Source organism: Urocitellus parryii, chromosome 4 (assembly GCF_045843805.1).
Source record: "Urocitellus parryii isolate mUroPar1 chromosome 4, mUroPar1.hap1, whole genome shotgun sequence".
NCBI classification, from domain to species: domain Eukaryota; kingdom Metazoa; phylum Chordata; class Mammalia; order Rodentia; family Sciuridae; genus Urocitellus; species Urocitellus parryii.
In genome coordinates this window covers 6125427-6141765 of record NC_135534.1, presented here as the reverse complement: position 1 = coordinate 6141765, position 16339 = coordinate 6125427, and the positions used below count along the sequence as shown (strand labels likewise).

The following is a 16339-nucleotide window of genomic DNA, read 5'->3' as shown; positions in this document are numbered from 1 at the left end:
TTTTTATTCCATAATCAAGTGTTATCTGGCACAGGTCTGAGCTCAGTTGCTGATCTTCATAGTGTAAATTGCAAGCTCTGAAAAGATAACTCCCTCTGGCAGCAGTGACATCTCTCAGGCTTACCTTGTTGGTTTAGAGGGTTTGGGGAAAAGGAAGCACTGATGTTGCTTTTTCTGGGCATATTTTGCAGAAGCGGAAAATGGAAGAGAGTGATGAAGAAGCCGTACAAGCCAAAGTCCTGCGGCCCCTGCGGAGCTGCGACGATCCCCTCACACCCCCGCCTCACTCACCCACTTCCATGCTGCAGCTCATCCATGACCCTGTTTCCCCCCGGGGTATGGTGACTCGGTCATCCCCTGGGGCTGGCCCCAGCGACCACCACAGTGCCAGCCGCGATGAGCGCTTCAAACGGCGGCAGTTGCTGCGGCTACAAGCCACAGAGCGCACCATGGTACGGGAAAAGGAGAACAATCCCAGCGGCAAAAAGGAGCTGTCTGAAGTTGAAAAAGCCAAGATCCGGGGATCGTACCTCACTGTCACGCTACAGAGGCCCACCAAAGAGCTCCACGGGACATCCATTGTGCCCAAGCTGCAGGCCATCACGGCCTCCTCTGCCAACCTTCGCCATTCTCCCCGTGTGCTAGTGCAGCACTGCCCAGCCCAAACTCCCCAACGTGGGGATGAGGAGGGGCTGGGGGGAGAGGAGGAGGAAGAGGAGGAGGAGGAGGAGGAAGATGACAGTGCAGAGGAGGGGGGTGCAGCCAGGCTGAATGGCCGGGGCAGTTGGGCTCAGGATGGAGACGAAAGCTGGATGCAGCGGGAGGTCTGGATGTCTGTCTTCCGCTACCTCAGCCGCAGAGAACTTTGTGAATGTATGCGAGTGTGCAAGACGTGGTATAAATGGTGAGCAGGGATACAGAGGGGTATGGGCATAGGTGGTAGGTCTTCCATTTGAGAGCAGCATGCCCTTTGGTACCTGAAGGCTTGTGGTGTCCTACAAGGAGCAAACGGACCCAGTCTATTTCCTGGACTGTGTGTCCTATTAAAGATATAGCCTTCTGTACCAGCAGATACTATTAGGGGAATTTGGCCATTGCCTCCTCTCCCTGCTCTATGCTTCCCCATCTTTCTCTGCTGGGTGAAGAGAAACTGTGATGGTTTTGTACATTTTTATACTAAATCTCAAGTCCTAATGAGGTGGAAGTCTTATCCCACCCCCATGGGTTCAGTTTATCATGTGGTGGTGGAGAGCCTGTGACATGCAAGTCACTTGTCTGATTTTCATGACACGGATGACTACATTCAGGCTCCTGCCTTGATAACTTTTCTACCCACTGAGAGAAGTGGGCATGATTTCCAAAATGAATTTGAAGGTACTCATAATTTTCCACAGTTTTATTTCTAATCCCCCAGACCTTAACCAGTCCCTTTTTCCAGCAAGCATGGTCCAGTTTGGGAACTTCCTGAGACTCAGTTGCCCTTCTTTTCTTTCTTTCTATCTATCTATCTATCTATCTATCTATATATATATATGGTGCTGAGAATCTAACCCAGTGCCTCACACATGCTAGGCAAGCGCTCTGCCACTGAGCTACAACCCCAGCCCTTAGTTTCCCTTCTTAATGAGACCAGCCTTCTCAGGTTGAACAGACTCTTGGAGGGGAAATCCCTAGGATTGATGATGAACAAAGGGCTTTCTGTTGGACATTTTAGGTTTTTCCTTATGCTCTAGGACATATTTCTTTTATCTGTATCACATCCTAATACAGCAGTTCACAAAGTACATTGTCCTAACCACCAGCATCCTCTTGGGAACTTGCTAGAAATGCAGATCCTCAGGGACCATCCCAAGCCTGCTGAATCAGAGCCTTGGGCGTGGGTCCAACAAGCTCTTGCAAGCCCTCCTCTAGGGGACTCTGCTGTGTGCTTATTTGAGAACCTCTGCTTTCTGGTCAGCAGCTTCCTCCTGCCATAGAAGTTTGATGTGCCACCGGTGAAATTTTGTCAGTCTTTAAATAAAGACCCTATTCTTTGCCAGTAAGACTTTATTTTTCAAAACACTATGTGATCTTCTCAGATTATCTTAATATTTCTCTTTCTGGGGCTAGTGTGCCTGCCCAGCTCTACCCCTTTAGTTTCTAGTCCAAGGTACATAAGTCTCCCGTTATGTACTGTTTCCCGCTCTCTGCCAGCCAGACTCTGCTGGGCAGGGGTGGGATTATAAAATAATATGGAACCCGCATGGTACAACACAGTGTGTGGCCTGTGGATTCGTAGTCTGCAGTGGAAAGGCAGTCCTCTACGTTTTAGGGCTGGCCTGAACTGACTCGAAAATGTCAGGCTAGCACCAAGTCAGAACCCAAGGTGGAGAGAGGATCTAGGCCTGATAAAGAGCCTCTTAAGGCCTAAGATAGTAATGAGTTTAAGGTGCGGGTATTGTGCAAGTGCTGAGTAAAACCCTGTGTTTCCAGCAGCTGTTAGTGACTGATAAAGACTGGATAAGCCAAGTACCTTCAGTCAATAAAAAGTCAAGAAATAGTAAAATGTTTATTTTCATACTCTTCAGTAGGAACCAGCCATTTTAGGGCATAAGGCATTATAGTGTATTATTTTTGTGTCCCTAACAACTGTGTTCTCAACTGCTCCAGAAATAGGGTAACTGATTATATATTTAAGTTATATATTACTTAATATGTAGGTCTGCAAAATGTCTAGTTGCTGTTGAGAACAAGGCAGTTTTTGCCTAGGCTTTGAGGCAAAAAATAAAAAGGGTGTGATCTTCGTTCTTCCTATAGAAAATATAGGGAGAATGATCCTTCAGGAAGCATTCTGCTTATTCCAAAAGTCTGCAGCAGCCTTTGATGGGCACAATGTTGACAGGGTATCAAGTTTATTACAGCTTGTGCTCTTCTCTTCTGTCACAGGTGCTGCGACAAGAGACTTTGGACAAAAATTGACTTGAGTAGGTGTAAGGCCATTGTACCCCAGGCTCTCAGTGGCATCATCAAGAGGCAACCAGTTAGCCTTGACCTCAGTTGGACCAATATCTCCAAAAAGCAGCTGACATGGCTGGTCAATAGGCTGCCAGGTGGGTGAGCAGGCAAAGCTGAGCTGTTAATGGTGCTTCTTAGAATTACTTTATGCCATTTTTGAATTTTGCTTAGTAAGAGATTTGTCTGGGACCACCTTAACTGCTGGTCTCCAAGGAGTCACTGGACTGGTGACTACACTAGACAACAAAGAAATGGATCAGGTGATGCCACCAACTCTTCACATCTCCTCAGCATAGCCACTGGAGAGGAAACTTAAGTCTGATATTGCCTTGACTGGCCCCTTGTAAGCTCTTCAGTATTTTGAGGTGTCAGAAAGACGGGAAAGCCACTCATTCTTGTATTGTTCTGTTAGGAGCTAAGCAGTCAGTTTAATGTCAAAGCTAGAAGATGTAATATAGGATACCAAAGGACTCTTTGAACTTAATACTAGATTAGGATACCATTCCTCTATTCCAGTAGATTAAAGGTCCATTCACCTTGTTCAGGTCAGCTGTTAATTGAGGCTTTGGATGTGCTGGTAAATGGTATGTTGCACATCTCTGTTTCCATCTGTCTCAGGACTGAAAGACCTCCTCCTAGCAGGCTGCTCCTGGTCTGCAGTGTCTGCCCTCAGCACCTCCAGCTGCCCCCTTCTCAGGACCCTTGATCTTCGGTGGGCAGTAGGAATCAAGGACCCTCAAATTCGGGACTTGCTGACTCCATCGGCTGATAAGCCGGGTATGTTCTGGACATTATTTGTCCGTGCTTGTCTTTATTATAACAGACATCATCCTCAGAAGCTAAGGTAGTTCTCAGAAGTGAAACTGTGGAAGAATAGGAGAGTACAAATTCAGAACAGAATGGTAGACTTTGAACAAGTACAGATAAGCAGATAACTACTTACAAAGGAGGGATTCCATTCTCTAGTCAGTGGAGTTTGCAGCCTGGAGACCATAAGCCTGAGGAAGGCTTGCATAGGCTTCGTAGTGGAATGTCAAAGCTATTTGAAGGATGGTCTAGAAAAGCGTGAGGCTGTGGATAGGGGAGGAGCATTCCACACATACCAGTGTAAGTAAGGCATAATCTGGCACTGGGAAGGAAGAAAACTTGTCTTGTTTCCTAGAAACTGTCCCCACGCATTGCTCCCTAATGGTAGGGTTGGGTGTGGGCATTCCGTTTAACTCTGTCTAGGGGGCCTGGCCAGCAAGTAACTGATACTCTTAGAGCTTTGGAGCCAGATTAGAAAATTTAGAGTCTTGATCTAGGCTCTCTTCTTGCCTGTACAGGTCAGGACAATCGCAGCAAGCTCCGGAACATGACTGACTTCCGGCTGGCAGGCCTTGACATCACGGATGCCACGCTTCGCCTCATCATTCGCCACATGCCCCTCTTGTCTCGACTCGACCTTAGTCACTGCAGCCACCTTACAGATCAGTCCTCCAACTTACTCACTGCCGTCGGGTCTTCCACTCGCTATTCCCTCACAGAGCTCAATATGGCAGGTATGCTGCTGCTTTTTCATGCTGGACAGTGCCCCTGCTTCCAGGTCCCAGCCCTCTCTGGAACTTGACCAGTAAACCACAGTGATTTGGGGTGCGTTGATTAAACTACATTAACTTATTTTTTCATGCCTGAGAACACAGATTTTTATCCCTTTTCTAACTGATGTAGGGCTAGGGACCAGGATAGGTAGGTCAGGAGCCCACATGCATGGCTGCCATCCAGCTATTGGTTTGGTCAGCTTTATAGCCCTTGTGTGCTTGTGTCCCATGGTGCTGTGAGTGAGGCAGCAGTGCTGATGGCATGAACTGTGAGCCAAGAAGCATTTGGGGGAAAGAGGACTTGGGAAACTGAAGGGCATAGGAGGTCATCTATGGCTGGGGTTTTTTTGTTTGTGTGTGTTTTTGGGTTTTTTTTTTACTTATGTTTTTGACTATTATCCTCATGGCCACTGTGCCCACAGGTTGCAATAAATTGACAGACCAGACGCTGATCTACCTACGGCGCATCGCCAATGTCACCTTGATCGACCTTCGAGGATGCAAGCAGATCACTCGAAAAGCCTGTGAGCACTTCATCTCAGACTTGTCCATCAACAGCCTCTACTGCCTGTCTGACGAGAAGCTGATACAGAAGATCAGCTAAGACATGCCCAGCCCAGACTGAACAGGAAACCGATCTTCCCTTGCCTCCCCACTGAGGAGAGCTTCTCCCTGACCCTGCACGGGCTCTGAGGCCAGCGTCACACTCCCTCTCTGCCTCTCTGCTCTCCTATCCCTGAGCTCTTCTCCCACAGGTGGGGCAGAGAGGGTAGTGGACACCAGGCTTACCTGCCTGCTCCTCTTCCTCCAGGGAAAGGGGAGGAGCAGTGGATCCAAGGGGAAGGAACGCACAGACTGTGCTGTCAAGGTGTCTGCTCGTTTGCTCGCCTGCCAGGAGGCCCGGCTCTCTGTTTGGGGTTTCATGCAATGTTCACCTGCACCGGGCCCTGGGCCCCTCTTCCCCTCCTGTGGTCCCCAGCAGTGCCTGGTTCTGAGCAAACTCCAGGGAAGAAAGCGGCCCTGCTTCTGGCCAGGTTCTCCTCATGGTGTCCAGTGCGTGTCTCTCCTCCATCATACTCTCCCGGCTTCTGCAAGAGGGGCCAGCAGCCCCAGGAACGCTAGGCCCAGCAGATCCCACTGGTGCTGTCGAGATGTTCGAAGCCTAGGGCCCCTTATCTGTGCTTACCCTCCTTTCCTGTTCCTGAGCTTGATGCTGTCCAGTGCTCATGCTGTTCACATATTGTGGTGTACCTCCCTCCCCGCCCAGCCCCTTGACTTTTCTACACTAGTCTCTGTGAGGTCTTTATTGCACTTATTGGGATTGAAACTCTTTAGAGGAGCTGGAACTGTACCCCAGAGATGCCCCCATTTCATTGCTACCCAGGCAGATTATGAGACAGGCACCATCTCCTTGTACTCCACTCCTGCCTCCCATTGACTGCCCTCTTCTACATGTCCTCATTCCTGCCTGAATAGGGCTTTCCCAGAATGTGTGTCCCCAGAGGGAGCAGCCTGTCTCCCCCAGGTAAGGAAAGCAGAGAACTGGCTGAGTCCCCACCTGCCTCCAGGCCAGGCTCCTCCAGGCTTCCGATTCAGTGTAGCCCCCCCAAGCCCAGGTCTGTGTGTTGCCCTATGACTCACTGATCTGGTGCCTTTCTAGGGGGAGGGGTCCTGCTTGGAAGCCAGTCACCTGCCTTCTGCCCACAGCTGTGGAAGGGGGTGTGCATGTGCCTCTGTGTGTGTGGCTGAGTGTTCTTTGCGTGTGTGTGGAGGGAGGTAGTGAGGGGAACTTGGTGTCTCACTCCACCGCCCTTTGTCAAGCCCCATCAGCTGCCCCCTTTTACTTTGCATCAAACGGCCTGTCCAAAGATCCTCTCTCTAGGGCAGCAGAGAGCTTTTTGCACTTTAAAGAAAAAAAAAAAGGAAGAAAGAAAGGTTGGAATTTCTTTTGGGTCATTTTTTAAGTGTGTGAGGAGATGCTCAATAGCAGCAGCCTTTGGCAAGAGCTTATAAATGATGGATGCAAATTTGCACTCTGCTCCCCATCTGTAAGGAGATTGATAGCACAACCTTGCCCCTGCCTTCTCCAGCCCATCCCTTTCTGGACCCTTTGCTGTAGCCCAGTCTCAGGCTTTCCTCCTGAACCTCTAGTGGGGTGTTGGGGGGAATGGAGCCTGGCACCAGGGGTCTGAAGTTTGAGCCACCCTGAGGAGAGATGCCCACTGTTCCTTGCCACTGCCAAAGCAGTAGAGGCAGAGGGATTTCCTCTTTGCCACCTACCCAAGCTTTGACCCTGGCATTAACTGGCCACCTTAGAGGAAACTGGGCTCTGGTAGCAGGTGGCATTGTGTCTGTTCCAATTTGCTGGTTTTCGTGGCTGCACCTGTGACCCTCTGCCCCTCCCATTGGTCTCCAGGCCCCAGCAGTATGGGCCTGAAACATTGAGGAAATGCCAGTGACTTATTCCAGAGTGCCTGTTAGGGGAATTTCTCTGAAAAGAACCCTGGGTGTTGAGCAAAAATCTTATTAATATTATTGTTAATGACCTATAATTGGAAGCTTCCTGCCTTTTTTTTTTTTTTTTTTGGGTTATTCCTGTGGAAAATACTGAAAAGATTACTAAATTTTGTTTTGTTGTCTTTTTATAAAAGGGGAGGTGGAGAGACCCCTTCAGAGCAGGGATTGTGCCGGGAGAGTGCCTCTGACTTTGGGACATTTCATCCACAGAAATTTCCAAGCTGGTGGTTGGTTTGGGGTTCTGGTTTTTATGTTTGTTTTTTGATTTGGAAAAACAAGCATTTTTACCGTGCACGTAAATTGGTCAGCAGAAAAGGGAGCCCAGGATGGCAGCAAATGGACCAGTGCCTTTGCTGGGTTTTACTTTTCTTTGGGACTATGAGGGGAGAATGGTTTTTAGAGGTGAGGGTCGGTCCACCTGGAAGAGAGAAGTGTCTCTGTTTGGGGACAGAGGAACTCGGGAGTTCCATCGCATTCCTGCATCTGCTCTTAGCTGCGGCCTTGCCAAGAGAGCCTGCCCTCCTCAGACTGCAGGACCAGACCTCTGCCTCCATCTTTCCAAGCACCGGGGCAAAAAAAAACAAAGGAAAGGAAGAAAATTTATATATATATAATATAAAATCACTTGGTGATTAAAAAAATAACTGCTCCATAAATAAAACTCCTAAAGTCACTATGTTTAAAGGGTTTGTTTGTGTTTTTTGTTTTTCGGAAAAATATTGTAAATATATATTTTTTGTTGCTGATTTAGAGTCAATCTCCAATGTTGTGCTAAAAATTTTAAATTAAATGTAAGCATTAAGGGGATAAGTCTTACGCTATCTCAGTTGACACATTGGGGTTATTTTGGGCCAGGGAAGGAGGGAAGCTAGTTGAACTTTGTTTTGTTTTCTAAAAGTTCTCCACTATTGGTTTTAGAAAGAGCAAGGACATCTTTCCTCTTACACGTGGGAATGGGAGATATTTGTGTAATAAAATTTTTAAAAGACAAAAAAGAAATAGCCTCCAATGGGAAATATTTTAATTTGGGGTTTTTTGTTTTGTTTTGTTTTTAAATAAAAAAGCTTTAAAAACAAAACCAACCCTTTTTGGCTCTGGTGTGTGTGTGTGAGAATATCAAGTCATGCCAATTGGTGTTGGCCTCATCACTCTGGGTAGAAGCAAAGCTGTGGCACCCAGACAACTTGGATCTGCTTAGTAGCTTTTTGTCATTTTAATGTCAGCAGAAGTTGCTTCTAAAAACAATATGTACTTAATCAAGGCAAACTTTTTTTAATGGATGTGAAAATTCTAAGTGCCAATAAAGGCAGTGCTTGAAATGGCTCTGCTGTCATTTGTAAGACTGAAGGGACCATCAAGGTGTCCTGAGAATAGGCCTGGGCATTTCTGATCTCTCGCCCCCACTGCCACCAAGTACTAAAGCTGCAGAGCAGGCCTCTCTTTGAGGGCAGTGCTTTCTCAAAGTAGCCAGGCAGAGAGCCTGTGATTGGCATTTGTCCCCACCTCCCTGTGAAAGGCGTTTGTATCTTGGCATGTTGAGAACAAGCTTCTAATCTCTAAACATGCACCAAGTGCTACCAAAGAGCAAGCACCTCCTTGGTGGGAGTTCCTGAGCAGGCTCTGGTCACTACCCTCAGAGGATCTAGTGGGTCTCTGCTTGTCTGGTTACTACCCTCTGCTTGTCCTACTCTCCCGGACTGATGGTTAAAGACCATTTTTGGTTCTGCTGCATGTTCTAGGAACAGATGGAACTTTAGATGATGGGCTGACCTGATGTTAGTTTCCTGAGGGTGGATGTGAATATGACCGTGTTTGGATGTTATCAGGAATAGAACAGTTAATTTTGCATCCCTGTGCCTCAGAAATCTGCTTCTTGGTATCCTCATCCCTGCAACCCTAGTGGAAGCCACTACAGTTAAACACCTCCAGCACAGCAACAGCCCCAAGCAGCCTCCCAGCCTTCAAATCAATTCCATCTCCATACCAACAGCCAGAACATTTCTCTCAAGATAGATTTGAGGGCTGGGGTCGTGGCTCAGTGGTAGCTGCTTGCCTAGCATGTGTGAGGCACTGGGTTCCATTCTTGGCACCACATATAAATAAATAAAAGTTCAACATCTAAAAGAATATATTAAAAAAGATTTTTGACTATATTTTCTCCTGCTTATAAGTGCATTCAAGAGGGCATGGTGTTACACCTGTAATTCCAGCTACTTGGGAGAGTGAGGCAGGAGGATTGCATGTTCAAGGCCAGCAGAGGCAACTTAGCAAGACCCTGTTTAAAAAATTTAAAAAAAAAAAAAAAAAGGTTTGGTAATGTAGCTCAGTGATAAACTGGCCCAGGATTAAATTCCCAGTATCAAAACAAAAATAGTGTGTTTATCTCAGGCTTTGTCAATCATGTTTGGCCTTCCAATCCTCTACCCATAGCTGACCTCGGTTCCGCCATCTCTGGGCCTTGGCTTGTGCTGACCCCATGCCTAGCATACCTTCCTATGACTTCTCTGAGAAACTGCCTCCCACAGCTCAAGACTGAATTGGACACTCCCAGGCTCTTCTGATCTTCAGGACTCTTAAGGTCAGTCTTCCCACCTGGCCTGTGAACGAAGATCAATCTGTGCCATTTACCACCTGGGCTGGCAATTGGCACAGTGCTTGACATTGCTGAGAGAGAGTTCTCAGAAGCTCACTTATACCCCAAGGAACTTCTCTCCAAATGTACTTTTTCTACTACCCCATATCTCCCTATCTACCCCCTCCTACCTGCTGCCTCCGTTTTTGTTGTTGTTGTTGTTTAGATGGAGTCTCACTGTTGTCCAGGCTGGTTTCAAACTCAGCTAACCCTGATGCTCATTATCCCAAATATCTTATGTGGATACCACTTGTCTCTTTTTTTTGGGGGGGGGGGGGCATTTCTGATCTAGCCTGCATTCAGCTATGAATTAATCTTCCTTGGGCATATATAAATATCTTCAGTAACCCTCCAGGTAATGTCTAAACTGGGAATACTCTCAGCCTTCCACAGGCAACTAGAATGTGGGAAGCTCCATGGCTGGCACGCAGTGGGTCCTTCTAAGAGGCCTCGAACCAGACATCTCTGTGATCCCCAGGCTTGCTGTTTAGAGTATGCCATCCCACCACAATTGAAAAGTCTTTCCTTCAGACACCTTCCTGCAGAAGCCTGTCCTGTTTCTCACCAACCAAAAGAAGCTAACCTGGATTTTCTGAGGACATTTCTTAGGTAACTGTATAGTGACACTGGCTACATATGCTAGTCTATATACAAGTTGGTGGCCACTGTTCCAAGCACTTCACTTGTAGTGTTTCCTATTAACCTACTCTTTTCCATTTAAAGATGAGAAACTGTAGGCCAGGAGTGTTGGCTCATACCTGTAATGCCAGCAACTTCGGAGGCTGAGGCAAGAAGATGAAAAGTTCAAGGCTAGCCTGGACAACTTCAGGAAACAAGTCTCAATTTTTTTTTTTTTTTTTTTTTTTTTTTTTTTTTTGTACCAGGGATTGAACCCAGAGGCACTCAACACTCAACTACTTGGTATTTTATTTAGAGACAGGGTCTCACCGAGTTGCTTAGAGCCTCGCCATTGATGAGGCTGGCTTTGAACTCACGATCCTCGATCCTCCTATCTCAGCCTCCTGAGCTACTGGGATTACAGGCATGCACCATTGCACCTTTTTTTTTATGATTTTTTTTTTTTTATTTTTTAGTTCTCGGCGGACACAGCATCTTTGTTTGTATGTGGTGCTGAGGATCGAACCCGGGCCGCACGCATGCCAGGCGAGCGCGCTACCGCTTGAGCCACATCCCCAGCCCACCTTTTTTTTTTTTTTTTTTTTTAGAGAGAATATTTTTTTAATATTTATTTATTTATTTATTTTTATTTTTTTTTTTTTTTTTTTAGTTCTCTGCGGACACAACATCTTTGTTGGTATGTGGTGCTGAGGATCGAACCCGGGTCGCACGCATGCCAGGCGAGCGCGCTACCGCTTGAGCCACATCCCCAGCCCTAATATTTATTTCTTAGTTTTCGGTGGACACAACATCTTTGTTGGTATGTGGTGCTGAGGATCGAACCCGGGCCACACACATGCCAGGCGAGCGCGCTACCGCTTGAGCCACATCCCCAGCCCCCGCTGCACCCTTTTTAAAAGTGGTAGAGCATCCCCGGTTTCAGTCCTCAGTACCACAAAAATAAATAAATAATATGCCAGGTGTACATCTGTAATGCCAGCCACTCAGAAGGCTGAAGCAGGACTATTGTAGTTTCAGGCCACTCTGGGCAACTTAGCAAGATTCTGTCTCCAAGTAAAAAATAAAAATAAAAAGTGCTAGGGACGTGTTGCAGTGGTAGAGTACCCCTGGGTTCAATACTCAGTACAAAAAAAAAAAAAAAGATGAGAAACTGAGCTATGGACAATGAATAATTTTCCCAAAGTGACTTGGTTAGTAAAATCCAGAGACTGACTCTGGCTCCAGAATCTGCATTCCCCAGGCTGTTCCCCAGCCTCTCTGTTCATGGTTCTAGGCAGCTGTCTTCATCCTACAGGTAACAAACAAAGCCAAGGCTCAGGAGGTAAAGTATGGGTATGAAGCTCAGTGGTAGAGCTGGGACTCCACAGCATTCTATGCCCTACTGAGCATCCTGGGTGAGAAGTGTATCCAGGTCTGTCCCAGGAGTAGGGGATAAGATGTCCTTATTCTGATTGTAATGAGAGATAGCTAAATGGAGATTGGAGGCAGAACCAGTTCGTGGTGAAAACCCCATGCAGTCACGCCAGACCCTGCAATCCCAAGGACCCAAGCTTAGCTTCATCCTTTGCTCTCACCATCCTGAAATTCTTAAGACTTGTGAATAAGGGACCTGAATTTTATTTTGCACAGGGCCCTGCAGGGTGTAGCAGGTCCTGTGGGGAGAGGCATCCCAGTTGCCCCAACCCCAGGCCAGCTCTGCCAGGTGTGGCTTGAGTGGCCAGCAGCACCTCGGGCCTGGCACCTGCTAGCCGCAGAGATCCATTCTCCTCCCATCACCTTTCCAGTTCCACATCTTGCACGGAAGAAAGGCTCCTCATGCCACCAGTTTGCTGCCTTTGCTGTCCTTCCCCTTCCCAACTTGCCTCTTCCCAGAGGCCACAGCGGCAGGAAGCGCCAGTTGCTGACCCCCCTTGAGTGTGCCATGAGGGTGCTAGCACAGTAGACAGAGAGTCCTAGGGCAGGACAGACAAAAAAGTGGTAGAGGGAGGAAGAGAAATGAGAGAAAAGAGGCCTTTGGAGGACATCTAAGGGGAGACATAAGGGAGGCCCAAGATATTCCAGAGTGACGCTTCACACACTTTATCTCGGTTATTTTTTTTTTTAAGTTGGGCAGAATGACTTTATCTTATTTGTTTATTTTTATGCGGTGCTGCGGATGGAACCCAGTGTCTCACGCATCCTGGGCGAGCGCTCTACCACTGAGCCACAGCCACAACCCCTCCGTTACTCTTCAGAAGAATCCAACGAGGCCATGCTCAGAGAGTTTAAGTAACTTGCCTAGGGCACTCAGCTGAATAACAGGATCGACCCATGTCTTTTCCATCTCCTCCCCGCACCACGCATGCACGCACACTCACAGCAAGTACCCGCTGCCACAGCGTAGGGGCTTGTGAGCCAAACACTCGGGCGGGTTGGGAGTGTCAAGGTACAAACGCAACAGCTGCGCACACCGCAAGCTTTGAGGCCAGGCTGAGCAGCGACGGAACGCATGCGCATTGGTCAGAACTCCTGCTGGCCGCGACTGGGGCCAAAACAGGGTGGGGCGGGACCAAGACTAGGCGGAGCCAGAACGGGGTGGGACATGGCCAAGGCTAGGCGGAGCCGGAGCGGAGCGGGGCGGGGGCGGGGCGGGGGCGGGGCGGGGGCGGGGCGGGGGGCGGGGCTCCCGGACCAGGATACCGCACGCGCTAGGGACAGGACGTAGGGCGAAAACCTTGGCCAGGACTCGGCCAGAGCCGCGTGAGACCCACATCCCAGCAAAGCGGAAAGGAGACTAGGACCGGGAGCAGTGCAGGGATGGTGATCTTCCGGAGGTCCCGGGGAAAGGTGCTGTCCTGGAGGCAGGTCCTGAGGAACCAGCAGCACTGGCAGGCCCTTGCCCTGTGTGAAGGCGCCAAGGACCCGCGTCCTGGTGACATAGGTGCCTCTTCGATAACCTGGCCCCTTTCCTTTCTCAGGGACTCTCCAGGACTGGAAAACTCTCTTTTTCTTATCTCTAATACAACTGCCTTCCTCCCCTTTTTCTGGCTCTGGGGAAAACACCCCTTCTACAGAGGTTTTCCTAGCTTCACCTGAGAAGGCTCCTGGCTCTTGAAACTTGTGTGTTGGTGTGGGTGAGGGGGTCCTCATAAGGATATTTGCAGCAGTATAGGAGATCAGCTGGCCTCTAGGATCAGTGACCTGCGCTGGATAAGAGCTCAATAAATTTCAGCTACTATCATACATTGTTTGCTCATAAATTCAGTCTGTTTCTTCCTGTGTTCCTTGTCTAAGGCCAAGCACCAGTGTGGAGTGTGAGAGGAGCTCAACAAATATGGTTAAATGGATGAGTGAAGGAATTCCCGAAGCTCAGCCAGGCCTTCAGTGTCTGAGCTGTCCAGGAGACTGGAGTTTCTCCAGGTCAGTCTGGCTCACAACTGGGGAAGCCTCCAAGCTGCTCTCCTACTCTTCAAAGCTCAGGATGGAGAATAAAAGAGAGAACTTGCATTTCTAGGCCTTAGCATGTGCCAATCCTCACCCTCAGCCTCCCTCACATTCACATGCTTACAATGTCATGTCCAAGACTTGCCCACCTTTCCGCTGATGTCTTCTCACCTCCTACAGTATGGCTTTTGCCAGGTTATTTGAAGATACATATTTAGGGTTTTTCTTCCCCACCAGACTGGACCATCACTGAGTCCTGTAGTCTTTGCAGCCCTAACTCTGCGCCACGCATCTTGCTGGAGGTCAGAGATGCAAGACAAACAGGGACAGCAAAGAAAAGCCCTCTGAGTAGGAACATTTTTAGGCTATGAGAAAACAGAATGAGCAAGACCCTGCCATATGGGGAGGAAGGAGGAGGGGACTGCAAAATTGAGGCCCAGAGGTGGAAATGGACTGGCTTGCTCTAGAAACAGAAGGAAGACCAGACAGAGTGGAGACCAGAAGGGTTGAAGGTGCTGAGTTAGAAATATGGGCAGGTCCTGCAGGCACAGTCATTGGAGGTGGGGTTTAGTTCAGGCCTGTGAAAAAGAAGCAGGTATTCCAGAGAGGAGGCAGGTATAAGAGGTAGCAGGAACTAAGACCATCTTCACCAGGGCCCAGTGGAGGATGCAGGGCATGTTTCAGAGACAGCCTCAGCCATAGTGCCAGTGACAGACGGTGTTCACATGGGGGCCAGAGACAAGCTATATTAGAGAGGAATAGATTATGGAAAACGGAGAATCCACGACTGAGATGGGGAGGCGGTTGGACAAGGGCTGGGTGGTGGGAACAGGAGCTCAGTGTGGGCCTTATTGAGTTTGCAATACCTATTAGTCACCCAGTGGGGACGCCAAATAGTGATGTGTGAACAGACTGCCAGCTGGACAGAAATGGGGTTCCTCTTTTCTTTGCACCTCAGGCATATTGGCCACAGCCCAGCACAATCTGGGCACCAAAGATTCAACAAATCTGACAAGCTAGCCTGAAAGGTTAAGTTTACAATCGACCTTTGCAGAACCACCAGAGGGCAGCACCATCCCACAGACCAACCTTCCCAGGGTCAGGACCTGGCCCTGGGCCCTAAGCCTGGGGCTTCTCAGAGCCACTTTCCCAGGTTCCAGGAATCAATGAGGTGTGCCCTGAATACCAGCTCTCTGGAATGGCCCCAACCTCAGGCCTGGCTGGGGCTGTGGGTCAGGTTATGGGTAAGATGGCCAATCTGGGTTTTCAGGTGGTGGGGGGAAGGTGGGGCTGCCTTCTGGAGCTGGATGGCTGACATTTCTGAACCCACACACAGACTCTGGCCTGACAAGTTCATCAAGCAGCAGAATTTTTTTTTTCCCTTCTCTACTAGGGATGAAACCCACTGCCTTACTCATGCTAGGCGAGTACTCTACCATTGAACTACATCCCCATATCCTTAGTTTATTTATTTTTTAAATTTTTTAGTTGTAGATGGACTTAATACCTTTATTTTTTAATTTTTACATGGTTCTGGGGATCGAACCCAGTGCCTCACGCATGCTAGGCAAGCACCGTACCACTGAGCCATAACCCTGGCCCAGTTTACTTATTTTTAATATTTTTTCTGGACAATGTCAGATGTAAATTTTATTTTTATTTTGTTTATTGATTTATTTTTTTGTAGTCCTGAGGATCAAACTCAGGACCTCATGCATGGTAGGCAAACCCTCTACTACTGAGCCACATCCCCAGCCCCTTTATTTTATTTTTTGAGACAGGGTCTACTAGATTGTTCAGGCTGTACTTAAACTTGTGCACCTGGCCATAATTTTTAAAATAGGGGTCTTCTGTTCCAGAAAACCCAGGCCAGTGTGTGGCTGTACTTTCAGTCCCAAAGAGTCAGGGCAGGAGTTGGAGTTATGGCTTAGTGGAAGAGTGCTTGCCTGGCCTGGCATGCAGGGAGCACTGGGTTTGATTCTCAGCACCACATATAAACAAATAAAAAGGTCTATTGACAACTAAAAAAAAAAAAAGAGGGTAGGACAGTGGCAAGACATTAGAGACCTACTGCTAGATCATCCATCCCTGTTCTACCCCAAACTCCATGTGACCCAAGGGCTCATTCATTCAATCATTCCTGGATCACTCAGTCACTCACTCATTCATTCACTCATCAAAAACTGACTGATGTCTTTCTTTGTCTGGTCCTGGACATGGTGGAAGAGATGAAACTCAGGAACATCAATTATGGTGGGATACAATGTGTACCTCCCCATATATCAACATTTCTGACATCCAGTGCATTTTCAAATTTTGATGCACACATGTGCATCAATCTTTACCTCCCACTGTCAAAACTTGCAATGTTGCATGTTGCAACTTAAATTAGGGAAACGGGCCTAGTGAGTGACAGGAGTAGTGATTGAGATGTATATAGTTGGGGTCAGGAAGTGCTACCTGGAGGGGTTACATCTGAAAGGATGAGCAGGAGCTGAGTAGGGAAGAAGGCACCCAGATAGTCTTCCAGGCTCAAGGATAGCAGAGGCACAAA

General features: G+C 48.1%; 1 protein-coding gene across 4 annotated transcripts in view; it reads left to right on the top strand.

Annotated features, from left to right (window-relative positions):
• The window catches only part of Kdm2a (lysine demethylase 2A), a 109249-nt gene extending 102777 nt beyond the window's left edge, over positions 1-6472 (top strand). For all 4 annotated transcript variants that reach the window (XM_026396687.2, XM_026396686.2, XM_077797931.1 and 1 more), the window contains 5 exons: positions 192-904; positions 2926-3089; positions 3613-3771; positions 4320-4535; positions 4997-6472. In XM_026396687.2, the coding sequence (XP_026252472.1) occupies positions 192-904; positions 2926-3089; positions 3613-3771; positions 4320-4535; positions 4997-5178 (1434 nt within the window). In that variant the 3' untranslated portion in view covers positions 5179-6472. The remainder of the gene's footprint in view (positions 1-191; positions 905-2925; positions 3090-3612; positions 3772-4319; positions 4536-4996) is intronic.
• Positions 6473-16339: the final 9867 nt, after the last annotated feature.